An 18,910-nucleotide genomic window follows, 5' to 3' on the forward strand; every position below is an offset into this window, starting at 1 on the left:
CCCCTCTGACTGTTGACCTCCTGTTCTCTCCCTGCAGCTACTTCGAGCTGGAGAGCAGCGGGGTAAGAGAGGAGATCCGCTACCACTACCGCTTCAAAGGCAAGCCGCGCTCTGAGTCCTTCCCTTACCGCCTCGCCGATGGCCAGTGGCACAAGATCGCCCTCACCATCAGCGCCTCCCACCTCTTGCTGCACGTCGACTGTAACAGGTAACACACACACACACACACACACACACACACACACACACACACACACACACACACATACACACACACACACACAATGATATCCTTGTCATAAGTGGCTCTGCTGTATTATTTGTAGCGTGCTCCTTTGAAGCGACACATCTAATGAGCTGTCTGTGTTTATCAAGGTAAATATTTGTTAGCTGCTGTCTCAGGGAGGCTGACAGGCTGTTAACAGAGCTGACAATGAAACATCCAAGGACAAATTAACACATATGCACAAACTGCAGTGTGGGAGAAAGGCCGTGTTTCTCTTTATTCACCCTGAAGGAGAGGATGTGTCTTCAGCTCACACTGTTCCATAATGAAGTGGAAGGTAACAATGATATAATCGGCTCATCGATCGAGCACTGAAGGCTCTTTTCTAAAGTAGCACTCAGTCAGAGCTGATCTATAAACATGCACTTCAGCCGTGACAATCCTCCTCAGCCCTGATGCTCCCCTCATGAGAGCCAGGAAGGCATCACTTGTCCTTTTCTTGACGCACTCGCTCCAGAGACACACTGCGGACGAGCAGCGTAAATTTGAGCAGATGTAATGCTCTGTCACCTCTCGGGGATGAAGAGCTGTGTGATGTACGGTGAGGATGGCGCGGTTGCATTGATTCTTCCCTCAGATGGCTATTATTCTCATCAGGTCGGTGGTTTGTCGATTAATTACGGCCGCCACGGCTGTCAGTCAGACGAGTCTATAGTGGAGATGAAAGAGAGCATCGGAGAGTTATTAGGGAGAAAAGATCAAAACCTAATTGGATTAAAATTAAAATACAAAATGCAGCTTACTTACAGTTCTGTGGCTGGGACCGGAGTTAATTAAGAGATAGTAAGATTGAATCTGTGATTATGAAACTGAAAACTTTAAGGCCCTGACACACCAAGGAGATCGTCGGCTGTCCGTCCTAGTTGGACCGTCGGTGAGCGATTGTCGCCCTAGTTTTTGTGGTGTGTTCCCATCGGCCCCCTTTGGCCTTTTTTTTGTCCAAATGATGAAGATGTTGAATTGGGAAGAAATGTTTTTCAATGTTGTTGAGCATCTCACAAGAAACTATGCTTACTATTCGTCAAATCTCCCCTCTTTCTTTATAGTCACATATCCGCTAATACTGATATCTTATTTCATGTCTAGTTAAAAAAAATTAACACTTTTGTACACTTAGTAACCATATTAACTACTGTAAGAGATTACTGAGGACAGAGTCCTGAATGACCTGGTAGTTAATGAATCGTTGATGAGTAGTTCAGGAATAACTTTGACTACACAGCAGATAATGAGGATTCTCTTGAGAGGAGACTGGGAGGCATTTGTTAATTAATCACGATTTCCTCCATATCTGTGGACTGACACACAAACCATTTTCCTCATTAGTAGTTATTGATTGGCGGTTAATCAGCCATGGAAACTAGTAATGACTCATTTCAACTAATAACCAAATAGGTTGAAGTGATTCTTCATCTTTCCTCATTACTTCAGCTGATATGTATTTGGGAATTTATTCTAAATTAGTTAAGATGATCTATCTGAATTGTCATATTCTGACTTTGTTTTAAGATTCTGTAATTGTAATGTTGTTTTAAGTGGGTAATTAACAGATCAACTATCATTTATAACTGCAAATTATGTCAGCGCCACACGTCAGCTTCTGGAGCATGAGCGCAGCCATGAGCAGCTGTACACACATCACAGGAGAACTACAAGATCACGCAGGAATAAAGATTAAAAAAAACATGCAAACAACACGTCGGGAGTCTGTATATTGTGTTTTATTTTGAAATTCACTGGACACTCTGGGCGTTTCCTTGCCTGACTTCCTGTTCTACTGGATCTATTTTGTCCAGCTTGATGCATGCTGGCAGCGAGATCTGCCAAAGATTGGAATTTGAAATGGAGCAGAGTGAGTGGTACTGCTGTCACCTGCCAGAGACAGACCGTGGTAGCTTTGGAAACAGGAGCATTGACTATAGTTGCAGCGAAGGGTGCCGTGGTGTGCGGCAATATAAACAATATAATTTTGGACTTACAGAAAGACTAAAAAATAAGAAAAGTAACAGTTTTTGATTGATGGTAGGATTTAATGCTGCCTGTCACATTGGGTTTTAACTTCCATGATTGAATATGTTTTGACATATTTTGGACTGGAGAATGATAGTGAGGTTTTGTTGGATGGTGCCCAATAACACACTTGGTAGCATTTCTATTAACACATTCTACACGACATCATCTGTTTCCCATGTTAATTATTTTTTCATGGAAATGGGATTATTAACCACATTAACTATTGTAACAAAACCACAGGTAATTGAACTCAAAACACAGTCTTTGGTTAGGGAAAAAAAACAGTCTTTACTTCTTACAAGCAGACAGAATCCAAAAAAGCGATCCAAGAGAAACAAAGGCTCGTACGCTTCACACAGAGGTCAAAGACGAACTGGCACAGAAGGAAGGGAAGCCACAGACTAAATACTAAGGTGAGGGGGAAGACAACGAGATGCAGCTGGGAACAATCAGGGCGGGGCAGACAATCACACAGGTGGGAAACACATGAGGGCAGGAAGTGAAGGATCTGACATGAGAGGAGAGGTTAGTGATCCAAAACAGGAAATAATACAAGTAGAAATTAAAACATAACCTAAGACACAGAGCTGGACATGACAACTATAAGGTGTTTTTTTTTTTTTTACTCATTGATTAAAAACCATTTTACCTGGACAGTGGCCTCAACTTTGCATCGTAAGAATATCCCGCGTTGAAGGAAAGTTTTCCCTTTTAACCAGCATGATTGAAGTTGCGATGTAAAACTTCATCTAACATGTAAACAGGCAGAAATGGAGTCAAAGTGCAATTTTTAAATCTTATCTGACATGTTTCACTCTGCAAATCACTTAATTTTTGGCGTTTATGAATACATAGAGAGCACTTGAAGATTAAGTTGCTATGTGAAGCTTTTCTTGAGGGATGTGAGGAAGGTTAGTGCGTTAGTATCCATTGCTACCAATGATGCAATGGGAAGGTCAGAAAGGTTAACCACCTATTATATAGTTGTTCTTTACATCACATCTTTAACTGATGGGATTTTACTATAAATCATATCCCATGTCCAACATAATCCAAAACTCCAAAAACATAATAGTCTTTGCACTTTGTAGTTTAGATGGCCCTAAAGGTTAGAAATAAAAACTATTAAATCAAACTACTGTTGTTTGATTGTGACTTCTCAGGAGTGTTCAGCATGTGTCTGTTTTATCCAAGATTTTGAAACAGTTCAATCTTGTGATTTGATTCTTTGGTACAGCTGATGAACACTGCAGCGAGGAGACATTGTCCAGAATTACAAATCAGACTCTCCCAGAGGGCACTAATGAGGATAGTTTATTCAAGGTTTTTGTAGAGATCCAACACTAATTGAGTCATGGTGAACAAATTTAGAATCCAACTGTCTTTTTGCCTGAATGTTCTCTCTGACTGCTTTCACAGCAGCCACGTACATTTGGCTTTGATGACAATCTTGCCAAAAGAAAAAAAAAGGTTAAGAAAGATCACACACCAGCTTACCTGATTATCTCTTTTCTCATCAGAGCTGGGAGTGATTTCTCCATTCAAAGCTAATAGGCAGAGACATTAGCCTTGGATTTTCGAATGATTTCATTCATGCACCAAACTGCACTTTATTGATTTCAATGCTCATTAAATGGTTCCAAGTTTTCCAATGTGTGACAAAGTGCGGTTTCTCCTCTTCAGGTACACTTTTACTTGGAAGTGTTGCTTCAGCCGTGGTAGCTCTTGTCTTAATGATGCCTGTTTTAAACCTGAGATGTAACATAAATTGATGTTTATATTGGTGGACAAAAGAGACTCTACAAAATTAATCATCAACGCAAGTCAAAGGATTTCTGTTTTAACAAACAGCATCATCAACCTTTATTTGAACTGATCCATTCAAGGCAATATGTGAGATATCACTCACCTGTCTGTTACTTTGACACAGTTTGTTACAAGAAGAAAAATCCTCCAGCACTCTGTAGGGCTTTCACTTTGTAACTGTCATTTTGTTTGACCGCACCAGGACGGTCACCGTGTCCAAGTGAATCTCACCTCAGTTTAGGATTTGGACTTAATCTGCAGGTAGATCAGACACTTGAGGGTTCATGGAAACGTCCCAGTGTCTGTCCTTGTCTGAGATCGATCCAAAGAAATCATCACAGAGGTAAACACTTTGGTGGCATCATACTGAAGGAGCACAGAGAGTCAGTGTTGTATTTACCTGCGGGTGAACCTGTCACTGAACATGGAAACCCTTTGAAATAGAAAAGTACTCCAAAAAAAAAAACAGAAACTGTATATCTGCATCAACATGAAGCAAATTTCTAAATTTGGCACACAAGGAAGTGAACAGAGTCAGAGTCTCTTCCAAAAACAATGCAAAGTTGTTGCACACTGAATCTGATGATAATAATGCTAATTTGAATAAATCAAAGTTTTTACTGTTTTAAAATCTTCAATTCTTTAAAAATAAAATGTAAATAATGAATGGAGTCTTACTGAGGGTATCAGGTTATATAGCACCGCTGTATGTAAGAGCTGGGGCAGAATACTTTAGTCATTTGTCATTTTATTTTAGTGGTGTTTACAGATGTTTTCCATGGTTCTCACATGGGCATTGCAGAGTTTCTGTTGATGGGGTGTCCGCTAAACATCTCTCTATCTTGTCCATTGAGTCACGCAACACAGGCCTCCACCCTGAGCTTTTAACAACAAAACAATTCCTCTGGTGCCGCCATTTCATCTAGAACATGATTTTGCACTTTGTTTGTGCCAGCTGCGCCCGCTGTTTCAAGAATTCAAGGTAGAGCTTTTAAAAAATCTGCCACATCTTCAGAAGAAACCTCTATGGCAATGAGTTTATCTGAGATGAGTTCCCTGGAATGGCTTCAGTTGGAGTTGTTAAATAAATGTTTACTACAGGCTGAAAATATTCTCAAAAGAAGAAGAACACTGAGCCGTGGGAAGAGGTTTAAAGTTAGGGGTGCTTTAGTTAAAGTTGCATTTTTTTTTTGCATTTGCATTTGCAATTGAAAGTCTATAGTGCTTACTTAATTTATCAAGCTTTTAAGTGAACGTTTCATTGATAACTTGATAACATTCTAAAATAATATAATCTAATGACATGTATCAAATGGTTGCCTGATTTGCAACTTCTACAAGATAGAACAACACTTGGATTAACAGTATAAACACTATATCAACTATAAAAATTACATTTAAGAAGAAGCGATAAAATTTGCAATGGATTGTGGGATATGTAGTTCCTTGTCTCAGGATGAAAATGATATACAGTCTTTGCCGTTTTCTACATTTTACAATGCCATTTTGGCGCATAATCAAATGTTATATAGTCACATGTATTGGGGTAGCTGGTTTTCTTGGTTCCAGGCACCAATGACGTGATATGAGGATTTTGTGAAATGTCAATGGATGATATGGATGGGAAAATGTACTTCCGGAACCAGAGCCGCTGAAAAAGTGGGGCGTCACTGTTGAGCTCTATTGTCACATTGAAAAGAAAGGAATCCGGCATACTACTCACTCTCAGTGCCTCTGAACCTTTGTCAATTATCAAGTTTGATGTCCGACGCACCCCACGACCAACATGAGATAGTTGGTCGTGCATGAATGAGGACAGCGGGGGTTGTGAGGACGACACAGTCCGATGGTGGTGGCCGGGCATGGGGGGTGGTTGAGGGACTACACTTGTTCTCAATGACTTACTATGGCCGTGTTGACATTTTGAAACAAGGAAATGAATGCCTTCATTTTAATTTGACTGGAAAAAGCTGCTTTAGTTTGCTTAGGCAATGTAAAGAAGAAGAGCCACCAATTTGCAACCATATGAGAAAAGAACCATCAATGACAGGAAGCTATACTCAAGGATGACTTCCTATTATATTTTTTCCACTGAAGAACCAGTTGTTAGTTGTTTAGTGTTGACCTGAAATACGTGTTCCAACAAGAAATCCAGATGATCCAGTCAGGGATCAGTCTTAGGGCTGCTTGACTAGTGTTTCAGTCTGACCAATCATAGTTTGCTAACTCGCCTTACATGGTTCTCTCCACTGCTGTGAACTTTTTCTTAACTTATCAATATTCTGTCTCTGTCTGTAATTATGTTTCTTCTGCCCATTGATTAATGTGGTTTGCCTCACAGCTCATCAGCTCAGCTCAACTTATTCATAAGCTAAACATCTCTATTCATTGCTGGCCTAATAAATTAGCTCCATTAGTTATATAGTTGAACTCAATAAAGGCTGTAGTCAAATTTATTAAATCATGAATGTTGCAAAACAGCACTCCATCTATTCATTGGTCTTTAATATGCTTCACATGTAGGCATTGCCACTCAGCATGGGCTTCAAAAATAATTTGAAATCCCCCGCAATGATGATATGAACCGCGGAGACAGGTTAAGATCAGTCATTTTATTAAAACGCCTCCTCCAGTGAGTGGTCATACTGCAGATGAAGCCATGAAAGATTTGCACCTGTTCACTGGTAGAGCATTAGGATTTAGGTTTAAGATAACCATATGAAATAAAAAATCACTGCTCATTTTAAATCAGGCTTTTAAAGACTGTAGTGTTGGTTTCCATTACATTTTCTCTCCGTTTCTCCTCTCTAAACTCTGCTTATCCGGTTCAAAAAGCTGCAAGGAGCCGCATTTGTCAACAGAACTGTCAACCATGGTGGTACATCTGTTTTGTTTTTCATCAGATAAACTAATTCAAAGAATAACCCATGTGGATCAACATGGAGAGGTGGGGTTAATGTCCTGTGTGAAGCACAGAATTGCATATACATAAACGTTCCTTGCCTTTGCTTATTCTGCAGCCAGTCAGCAGGCTGATGCTTCATCCATCTTAATATACAGTCTGTGGTCTTGATGCAAAAGCTCAATGGGGATTTATTTACTCTCCACATAGTAAATCCACAAATCCCATAAACTTCATCATGATTGTGTTTTGCTCATATGCTAAAATGGCTGGATCCTCAGAGTTCAGAATACCTTAGCTTGTATTTTTCTGCTCTTCCACAAAAAAAGTTCTGACTTCAAGTCAAAGTCACTAACATCCCGAGCAAAAAACTGCTCTTCCGTATTATTGCTGCTCTGTGTGTAAGAAATGTTGCAACTCGCCAGGGACAAGATGAAAAACAAAATTTTTGCATTTTGCTTGCGTTGCAGTTTTCAGAGCATTACAATGAACAACTCAGACATTCAGAACTAATGTAATGTATAGAAATACATAATGTTATTGTATTACGAAGGGAAAGGATGGCTGCAGTGTGCTCCCTTATTCAGTCACTGGCTTTTTGAGGGCTCTGCTTCCTCCATCGTTCATTTCCAAATGCATTTCACTGGAACAAGTTCAGACACACACACACACACAGACACACAGACACACACACACACACACACACACACACACAGACACACATTTGTGTTAAGTCCAATTCACACATACTCCGTGCGCGCCGCGATCCGTCAGCGCTGCGCACTACGTTGTACTTAGCCTCCACTCTAGTCAATCATTGTGTTCACACAGGGTGCGCTGCGGTCCGTCTCCGGCTCGAGCCACCGACGGCACTACGCTCTTCTCCGTTTCAAATACGCAGCGAGTCTATTTTCACCAGAGTACGCTGCAGGCACGCGTCAAGCTAGACAGAATATGACAGCCCGGACAGAAAGTCAGACAAGGAAACGCACAGAACATCCGGTCAATTTCAAAATAAAACACAATATACGGACTCGTGATCGTATTTTTCATCACTTTTATCAACATTACGTCAAAACAGGAACCGAATTAACAACAATGCATCCTCAGAAAGACAAAGCAACATGTTGTTTGCATGTTTTTCTCTTTATTCCCGCGGGATCTTGTAGTTCTCCTGTGATGTGTCATGGCTGCGCTCCGCTGCGCTGACGTCGCAGAAACGGATCCAGTGTGAATGGGCGTGAGCCGTCCGACGGAGCAAAACCGTGGCGCTGACGGACTGCGGCGCGCACAGATTATGTGTGAATTGCGGGTTATACCACCTGCAGCAGTGCCACTGTGGAGCCTCGACAAGGTCAGACACTTACATAACTGTTGTATGTAATTCCAATCTCCAAATTTTCCTAATTGAATTAGTGGCAGAAACCCAGTGGATACTCCCTCACCACACACTCACATTCAGCTCTTTGTTTTGGGCCTGAATAGATAATCATACTAATGACATTGGCTCTGCCTGTCACTTACAACCATGCGGTTGTCCCCGACAACACAGAAGGTCATTTTATGTGCAGACCGGCTGGTGTTCCCCAGAGGGCCTTTGCTACTCTCAGCACTGTTCACATCCTGCTCCCAGCTCCCTCACCTCCACTGAGCTGTTTGTTATTCTGCACGTTTAGCCTGGGCTTTGCTGCACATGTGATCCTCTGATGTGGTATGAGAGCTAACCTTCCAGCAGGGTTGAGTTGAAATAACCGCTTTCTCCTTACCGGCTCCTTTGGGGTCCAGTACAAAAAAAATAAAAAATTGGCTCCAAACAAAAGCAACCCCCACTCAAGATCTACTCAACCTCCTTTTTGCTTTTATTCCCCCACCTCGTCTCTGCCTGCTTGTTCTCTCACCCTCAGTGGACTGTACTCAAGAATTTGTTTTTCTCCAAGACCAGAAAAATCTTCAGCTCTGCTAACAGCCCAAGGAATTAAACCACTACACAGAACAACACTGAAACAATCTTGCTTTTCTGTGAATATTTCTGGCTGCAGAACACTAAATATAGATTTTGTCCCGAGGTGTTGCTAGAGGAAAGGTCACAAGGTTATTCAAATCAAAATCATTCACCACCTCAGGCTATGAGCTCAGAAAACTTTTAAATCTGCTAATTAAAAACTGTCTATTGGTTAAAGCGAAATAAAAAAAAGGTCTAACAGTGTAGAGCTCATAAAACATCCGAAATGGTAAAGATCCATCATCCTTTAAAAGACTGATCTGATGATGGATTAATCTTAATGATATCTAACAAAACAAGGTCCGAATAATGACAAAAATGGCATCCAATTAGCTTGTCCCCTTGTGGTGGAAACAAGTGCTTTCATTCACCACATGGAATACCAAGAGAGGAAACCCCCAAACACTTTTATTGCTGAAACTGAAAGACAGAAGCCTTTGTTCTGTATCCTGCCCGGGGTGTCTTACAGCTCCTTTTATGTTAAATAATTATAATAAATGCACATGATTTTTTTTTTTTGTGCTCTCTGTTCTATCCTCTCTGCTGGAGTGTTTTGTGTGCGAGACTATTGGGGGTTACAACAACACGCTTTGCACACATATCAGGGAGAAGCTTGATTTATGGATAAGCTGAATAACTGAATAACAATCCCGCCTCATTTAAAATGGATGCAGGTGAGTGTATAGTCAGGGGCTCAGCGAGGCTTCTTGTTAGTCATACCTCACTTTATACAGGTGGTTTGACAGCTGTAAAATTTTCACTTCAAGGTCAAGGATTAGACACATAATTATTGATACTACTCCATCAGCTTTGATGCAGTGTCTGAATCACTGCATTGATGTTAAGAGAAAGTCTTTCACATTTTAGGAGCTGTCAAATACAGAGTGAGTGGAAAAAAAAAGAAAGAAAGATATCTTCTAAATGTTATATTCTCCTCAGAGTATTTTTTTGGCTTTGGTTTTACCCCTGAGTGATTTCACTGCACCGGCAGCACTGTTTAAAGTACAGTACATGGACAACATCTGACACCATGATGTTACTGATACAGCACAACTGCACATGCTTTGCACCATCTCTTCAGTTTGGATGTACAGTTGTGGTTTAAAGGGTATTGGGATGGTCGACCACTTTGGATTGATTTGGCATGGCATTTGGTGAGGCTGTTCTGGCACTTCTAAAGTTGAATTCAAACAACTAAGTGATCCCTTGAGTTCCATTAAAAGACATCATTAGGTTGAGCTCTTTTTTCTGCTGAAAAGTTTGGCTGTGCCTGCAGAACTATCGTGTGACTTCCATCACCTTCAGCTTCAGTTTGTGCACAAGTATGGCTTCCACATTGGACAGGTTTCTTCACCTGCATAGGCACTACACTTATGGAGGTTGCCACCAAACTCTTTGATGTAGAATAGTCAAAAATGACAAAGACAATGGACCAAATAACTGAATAAACTGTAGTATGTCAATAAATCTTTTATTTTTTTCTTCAAAATTGTGTATTTCCAAAGATGAATCCTACTGACCTTCCCTGTGGCACTACAGAAGGTCAAAGAAGCAAATAAATACAAAACAGATGCTAAATGAAATTGGCTGAACAAATCACTTGATTCTCTACATTTCTGTTTCTTAGAATTATCTTCACACCCAATTTAAAAAAAATGTTGATCCATGAAATTAGATAATTTGTTGTGTTTGCACGATTACACTGTTTACCTAGCAGTGAGAAAAACTGAAAATCTCTCATCCCTTTAAATGGATCTGCAGTGCAACAAATTGAGGTTAAGATAATTGTCGCCGCCGCAAAGTCAACGCCGCAAAAAAGTGCTATAGTAGCATCATACCTCCAAGAGTCCTCAACCAATCAGATTTCTTGTTGTCTAACTATCTGTTGATTAATGACTAATGGAAGCCAGTGGATGGACACTTTGGTTTTAGCCACAGTTAGAAGAGCAGATGCTTGAGCAGCAGGGAGACATCGTAATGGGGAGGCATTTACGTGGCCTGAATTAACCAGAAGCTTGGCTAACAGTGGAGTCTGATCTGCATTATTCATCTCATTTGGCCCATAAATCATCCCGGGACATCAATGTTTAAGATGTAGTTACGGCCTTAACGAGCTGTTTTTGTGCCTGAAAGTGGGGCTGTTATTGGTTTCATTAGGAACAAACTGCCGCTGGCCACTGTTTTACTTGATTTTTATTCACCACTGCTCACTGTTACGCTGAACACATTATCACAAATCGCACTGCAGCAGTATGTGTTTCAGTAATTGTTTCAGACTTGCTTTAAAAATCTCTATTAAAAAGATTTGAGCTCTCCCTGTCGCCTCTTTCTTCCTCTTTCTCTTTGTCTCTTTCTGTCCCACAGTGCCAGTTTTGAACATTGTCCTAATTAATTCTTCAAAACAGCTGACAGTCAGCACTGATGGCTTTTGCAACAGAGTCCCATAAAATTATGAAATTGGTAGAGATTGGAAACACTTGATTTCTAAATGCAAATTATGTGAAGACAATGTTCCAGATAATCCTAAAAATGGTAAATAAGAGCAACTGGAGCGGTTCAGCAGATATAAAGGACACAGGAGGTTTGCATTGGGCCATGCTAAAATGTGTTGATGATGAAAATGAGGGTTGGTAAAGTCACGGTTGGGACTGGTAAAAAAAAAAAAAGAAGGTAACCCACTGCTAGAAAATTCTCAAACCTATTGTATCAGTTGTTCATAGAGAACCCAAAATATGTCAACATAATCTCTACATTTCTAAATACACAAAGGATGCAAGGGCAAATTCAAAGCTCATTGCTGCTTTAATTCGATTTAATTTCCCCATTTTTTGCTGTCTTTTATTCAGCAGAAATTACAAGTATTTATTTTTTATGTCGACAATTTGTCCCTCTCTTTTTTTTCCCACATTCTGATAATTTCCAAATTCCCACAGTTGTGTTTGTGGGATTAAGTGGGAATTAAGTGGGATTTCCAATCTTCAGAAACGCATGAGATCTTTTTCTAAGGTTCCTGAATCACAAAGATCATCATTATGTATGCTAAGAGAGAGAGGAGGCAATGACTGTTGAACTGTTCTTCATTCATTTGCCTTTGTGCAGAGTTCCACGTAGTCTATGAAATATTGTCTGTTTCATTACTCACTTGGCTATTGGAGGAGGGGGGACATTGGGAGCTCTCCTCCTTAAAGATCTCATAATGACATGGACTCGTACTGCTTTTGTGTCAGGCAGCTAGAAAATGACATTCTGCCTTGCTCATTAAAGAAGCCAGTGAGCTGGAAGGTATGTTCAGTTTTTTCTGTCTTACCTGCTAAACAGCTCATCAGCTCGGCCAAAACTATCATTAGGACAAGAGCAAGGCTGTTAGACTGGAATGGAACATTTGCATAACGATAGAGTTCCTTCTATTTTTCTACCTCTTTTCATCTTTGCATATAGGAAAAGAAACACCTGGAGGATAACAGGGCGCAGTTCTTCTCATGATTCCATTTGGTATTGTTATGTTTTAGAATAGAGATACGTCTTGGGAGATTAAAAGCCGCTGAAAGCACAAATCCACTATTGGCTTCTAACTGTACTTGGTTTTATGGTATTAATAGCCAAAAAAATCTTAATTTTCAAAATTGAAATTAAGTAATTAGTTTCCTTTAATTTCCATGACATTATTTAAATTATTTATTATTTTGATGCTGTCATTTAGTAATGATTTATTTTACTACCTTGTATCTATTTTGGTTATGATTGCTATTTCTGAATAATTTTGAAATAATTCAGAACTAATCATAGAAAATGAACTCAAAAGCTATTCAGCTGTTTACACTGATCAGAAATATTATCTGCAGACCAAGAAGATAACAATAACATACAGCTTTAGGCGTTGACTTGCTGTCTATTTCATCTTCTTAAGTGTGGTGCTGGTTGTTGATTATTTATATGGATGTTGAACAGCAGGGAGAGTTTACCTCCATAATATTATGTTTATATTTATTTTTTTAGTAAAAGCAATACCAAAGCACTTATTTAGCCAATCGTTAAGCATTACATTAAAAATTTGAGAACTCAGTCACCCACGTTGGTGTCTCACCCTTTAGTAACCAATCAAAGTGATTACTTTCAGACGGCAGCTTCCTCCTTTGATACTGACTCAGTCAACTCAAAATTTTGTTTAGGCCTGCACATTTTTGATTGTCACATGCAGCGTTGTTTGTGCAGAGGCAGGAGGATGCCAATCGGGATGTGATGTGCCACAACCTCAATTTAATTTGAAATGGTCTCAACAGAAACAATTTGCCCTATTTTGAACTAATCATTCTAAAATGTGCATCATGAACACTCAATCAGACTCCACTTGGCTATTTTTACTGCATTCTAACAATTTCAAGACACATAACCGGAGGCTTTAGTCATTTCAAAATCTTCCTCCATACGAGCAGCTCAGGTGTAACACTTTAATTTCCTGTGAAGGGCAGTGCCCGAGCTGCTCAGCAGAGCATCAAGCATTCATTACTTCATTACCTCATCACTGACGCCCACGCTAACAGGGAAGGTGTTGCACAGAGAATGATAATGAGTCAAAATCAGGTTAATAATGCCACATGATGCAGTCTGTAGCATTGACACCTTTGCCCTTGTCCTCGGCGAGCTTTTGGGGTTTCAAATACACCTGGCACCTTCGACCGTACAGCTCTTTCGTTTTACTTTGTGGTTGCATTGTCACAGATGCACTCGATAAGAAGCGCAATGAAAGTACAGAGGAAATTATATGTGGCCCCTAGGTCTCTAATCAATGAGGCAACTCCAGCAGAATAACCCACATTTAGATCAATGTGTGGCTGTGGTTCCAGTGCCGCAGCTCTTACAGACCTCTACGAGTAATTACTGCTCCTGCCCTCGCCAGCCTAATGAAGGAAATTTTTAAATGTCAATGAGTGCTGGTGGAAAGTCTTTTCTTTCAATTGATTTTCTGTAATGTGTTCCTCATGTGAGTCAGGCTGTGCAGACAAACCTCTACCATCTGAGAGGGTTTTTCAATCAGCGCTACAGGCCTGCTGTTCCACTGATGCAACGTGCATTATTTTCCATCAGGTTGCACTTATCACCTGACGTTGATTTGAGGCCTGAACGGGTGAATTAGTAATCAAGATCTGAATAGAAACCGGTGCTAATTAGCTATTTGTTTTACTTTCCACTAGAATTTTTACTCATTATTATTGGGCTCTCTGCCTTTTGTTAAAAGCTCATACAAGGATAATAATGACATATAACATGAGGAGAAAGATCCAGGTGATGCTACTCTGGCTTATGCAGCAATGCATGCTGCTGGGACACAAGTTGGGGCTTGATGAACCACAGCTGGGTCGCCGTGTAAGACCTGAAAAACCAAACTGATGATCTTTCCCAGCACATCTGTAGGGTGCATCTTTCATCTATTCAGCCTGGGTACACCAGTGACTACTTGGAACAGTTTGGTTGACAACCAAGATCAGGTTGGTGGCTACTGGAAAGAAAGCTGACAGCTCTTAAAGCAACAATATGTAAATTTCAACAAATGTCTATTATACAGTAGATTTTAACCGGGAGAATGGCATCTCTCTCTTGTCCAAGGCACGGCCTGATCAGCTGTTTACTGCAATATGTAAATTTGGCAGTGGGCCGAGGTCATATGGCTAAAAGTGTGTATGGCCTTCAGCTGAAGAAGCAAGTTAGACAGACTAAACAGTTTGCAAACTGGCTGTAGGACTAGATGAGTCATTTTTATGCAAAATCTGGTATTATCACTGTACGTTGTCAGTCTATGTGGTTGTTTAGCTTCTCACAAAGCTTTGCCACCCTCTGCTTGTCAACAAATGCATGTTGTTAGAGAGGGATAGGCGTAACAGAACCATGCATGTCCTACCACAGTAGTGCAGTTGCACTCAAGAGACCTTCAGTAAGCGACAAAGTGCATTAAACCAAATTCCTACATTTTGTTGCTTAAATGACGGCAGTGGGGGCAGGGAGGGATAGAAGTGACTCACCACATCTTTCGAGAGGAACAACACAACAACCTACAGATTGAAATTCAAGTACATATCCCCAACGAAGCACACAGGGGTGCCAGTACAAATTAAAATAAGTAACCTTGATTATCTCCTCAAACTGACCTAATTATTTAGCTGCTCTTCTAAAACCAAACTGCAAAATGTTGCATATCCAAAAAAACGTAACAATTGAAATGTCTCTCAGCAGGCTTTAATGTGTGATAACAAAAAAAAAATTAGACTCGCCTTATGTTAACAGGTTTCCAATCATGTTGGAATAAACTGTTTTTTTCCTGAAGACAGCAAAGAGAATATTGGACATTATTGTCTAGACTTGAACTAGTGTTTGCAGCAAAACAGAAAAGGGCTTGTTAGTAAGGGGGAGACTGAGTGGAGGAAAAATCGATTTGATGCACGTTGTATGGTAGTCATTGAATGTAAAAACTGCAAAGCATAATACTCTGCTGAAGTGTGCATCGATAGAGACTCCTTCTCTTTCAAATTGTGGACATGCCAGTGATTAAGCATGTTTTTTTTTTCCCCAACTATTATTGAAAGCAGGACACCCATTGTTTTTTCTCCAATGACTCCATGGCTTTTTTTCCACATAATTGCTCTGCAATAGTCATTAGTGTTGCACCTGGCTATCTGCAACAGTTGCCCTAACATCTTGTTGTGTGATGAATTCTTACCTTGCTCATGATTTGTGGCACAAGCTTTGTCAGCCTTCTGCCATCATTAGCCCTCTGTGAGCCTCCATCATCCTGCTGTTCAACTCTTTGACTTCAGTTTTAAGGAGCAGATCTGAGGCTGTTAGTCCTCTGCAATAGCCCTCCTGTGTCTCGGGTTCACTGCTGCCTTGTGTAAGGTGTGATGGAGTGTGTCATTACTGTAGCCTCCCTGCACTGAGCTCAGCGGGGTCCCACCCACCTCATGCGGGCAGGCGCCCCGGCTCCGGGCCCCAGATGACAGTGAGGCGGAGGAGGAGGACAGGAGGAGCTTCCTGCGACAAGGAGACCCAGGGGACACACACATACAGACATGATTGTTCACACACACACAGTCTTACCAGCCTCTCCATCTCCTATTTTTTTCTTCTCTTTCTTGAATATATCTGCAGCTACATTAGACGTGTCTTATCAGAAAAGGACAGGCGCTTCTACCAACAGATAAGGTCATTGTTGAGGTGAAGTAATTACAGAGATCTTAGACAAGAGGAAGCAGGCGTACTGTTCCTTTGGGAATTAGGTGACACAGCCAGATTAGACTCTATCTTCATCTACATATGTAGGTAACACCAGTCCTATCCCTGCACCAAGCTGGGGGAAAAGGGAATTTGGGTCATTTTATCCATTAAATGTGATATATCTGCCTTCTTGTGTCAATGTGCTCTAGTTTCAGGTAACCGTTTATTCTCCTTTTTAAAGCTGTGCTCTAGTTCTTATCTATATGTTTTTTTTTTTTCTTATTTTGAATCTTCTGCATCTAGCTTTGTCAAAGTCTTAAAAAAAAGAACCACATGCTCATGGGGTAAAAAATCCTTTCCTGCCCATATTTTACCCATTTCTACTCCAATATAAAAGACGTCTTAGAGTGGGTTTAACAACACATGGGAATATTGACTCAAATCACAGGTCTGCCATTTGAGAGCATAATGCTGGAATCTTTCAACAGCCGTAGGTGGCAGAGCTCCAGTTTGAGTGGAGCTGGTACAGTCCGATTCGTTCCCAGCACTTAAGAGGTATGAGAGAGACTGGCCTTTTCGAAAGTAGATGCAGCAAAGCTGCAGTGACAGATGCCTGAATGTAAGCTACAGTTGTGCTTCATCTCAAACCAAGACAAGACGGTGGCCAGAATGCACCCCAACGAAACATTTAACATTTCTTCAACACAATTATCTTCACACCAACAAGGAGAAGAAGTGCAACTAAAATACAAGTTCCTCTTACTTTGTTTTTCCTTTTGCATTTATTCAGACAGGACAGTAGACAGAGTAGGACATCGGAAGAGGGAGAGAGAGAGGGGAATGACATGCAGGAAAGGGGCCACAGGTCAGACTCAAACCCGGGCCCCCTGCTTGGAGGACTAGCCTCCATACATGGGGCACGATCTAAACCGCTAGGCCATCAGCGACCTGCGGCCTTTTAACAATCTCTCTTTATCTGCTCTTTAACTTCTCTTACATTGTACTGTACATGACAGGGCAGAAAGGGTACCTAAGGTTTTTTCATTGTAAACGACTGAAGCCTTTTCTTTATCCGACCCTGGCCTCAATTTCAAACTCAGCTTGAATCTACCACTGCACAAGATGAATCTCTTCTTGTGTTATTTTAGCCTTATGCAGGCATAATACAGTATAAACAGTACATTAGCATAACATAAGGAAAGTGCTGAACAGTAGCTCTCACTGTACAGTACAGCAGAGTAGAAATTCACATGTTAATGAGGCAGAATTGATATCCAATCTCAGTAAATGGGCTGTAACTGAGAAAGGCCCAATTATTATAACTACATTAGAATCACTGTGGCATAACTTGTGTGGACAAAGGAAAAGACTTGTCGTGGTCATTCTTGTACATTGCTTTCACTTTATATCTTACTTTAGTTCTGTCCTCATCCGTACTCGGTACCTTGTGCGTTTTTTGTATTTCGTACTCCATGGTGGTACCATGATGAATGTTTAAGCTCGGCTGGCACAGCTCAGAGGCACCATGATACAGACATTTACTGCGGGCGCTGAGACAGAAGTAAAGTCAAGCAAGTTTGTGTTTACACTCTGATATCCCATGCAGTGTTTCAATGGGCTCACAACAGTATCTAACACAGCTTGAGATCTTAAAGAAGACAAAAAACAAAATCCTCCCGAAACATTACAACATAAGGAAAAAGAAGGCTGCTTTAAGAGAGTAAAACAAGCAAAGCTATCTCCAAGAAATTGTGTTTGTTCTCTGCTAAATTGTTTTTTTTATAATCGTTTTTTTTGGAGGAAACATTACTCTTTTGCATATTACATGCCCTGGTAACACATTTATTTTCTTTCTGGTTCTCAAATGTTTTTAAGTTATGCAGTAAAGTAAAGAGTTGAGGGAGCGTGTAAATGTTGCTTTTCAACATTGCTTTTTGCCTCAGCTCCAGCCCTCAGCCTGTTGTTAGGTTGACTGATAGTTAGGCTGAGACAGGATTTCCAACATGGCGGCTGCTGCCGAAGAGCCTCCGAAGCCCACTGAAGTAACAGGTTGTTGACGTCACTCAGGCCTCATCCGTTAATATTTACAGTCTATGGTTTAGATCAGTGATAATCAACCTGAGGCTCAAGCCACATGTAGCTCATTAGGGACTAATTGTGGCTCTTTTAGGTCCTACTTGGAAAAAAAATCCAAAGTACAGTGGGACTCGGGTGTTACACCCATTGTAGACAGTCATTACTCACAGAGTTATTTTCAGAGGATATACTTGATTTCTATTATATTTAAGTGTGAAAATGTGCATATAAAGCCTTTAAAAAAGTCATATCACTGTGTTTCCCACACATATTTTAGGAAAGAAAGAGGTTTTTTTTATTGGGGCTCTTGCAGAAATATTTTTTATAAGTCTAACAAGGCTGAGTACCACTGGTTTAGATGTATTCTACAATACACCTTGGGGAAACCATTGTGATTTGGGGTAAATTCAACAATAAAAGACAATTGATTAACCCTAACCTTTTGCTTTGATCCTGCTGCAGCATTAAAGAGACAGCTCATTTGTTTCTCACTTTGTTACCAAGTCCAATCAATATATAGTCAGTGGAAACTTTGTTTTAGTATGAATATTTCAAGACACTGCAGATGAGGTAATTAAAACCCCTCCCAGCTATGACAATAAAAACTGCAATTCCAGGC

At 40.5% G+C, this 18,910-nt stretch overlaps 1 protein-coding gene across 1 annotated transcript in view; it reads left to right on the plus strand.

Moving 5' to 3' along the window:
* Nucleotides 1–18,910, plus strand: part of LOC109999310 (protein kinase C-binding protein NELL1-like) — a 251,046-nt gene that overhangs the window by 52,530 nt on the left and 179,606 nt on the right. The window contains exon 4 of the mRNA XM_065952653.1: nt 38–208. Within this exon, the coding sequence (XP_065808725.1) occupies nt 38–208 (171 nt within the window). The remainder of the gene's footprint in view (nt 1–37; nt 209–18,910) is intronic.

This window comes from Labrus bergylta, chromosome 3, assembly GCF_963930695.1.
Source record: "Labrus bergylta chromosome 3, fLabBer1.1, whole genome shotgun sequence".
Lineage (NCBI taxonomy): Eukaryota > Metazoa > Chordata > Actinopteri > Labriformes > Labridae > Labrus > Labrus bergylta.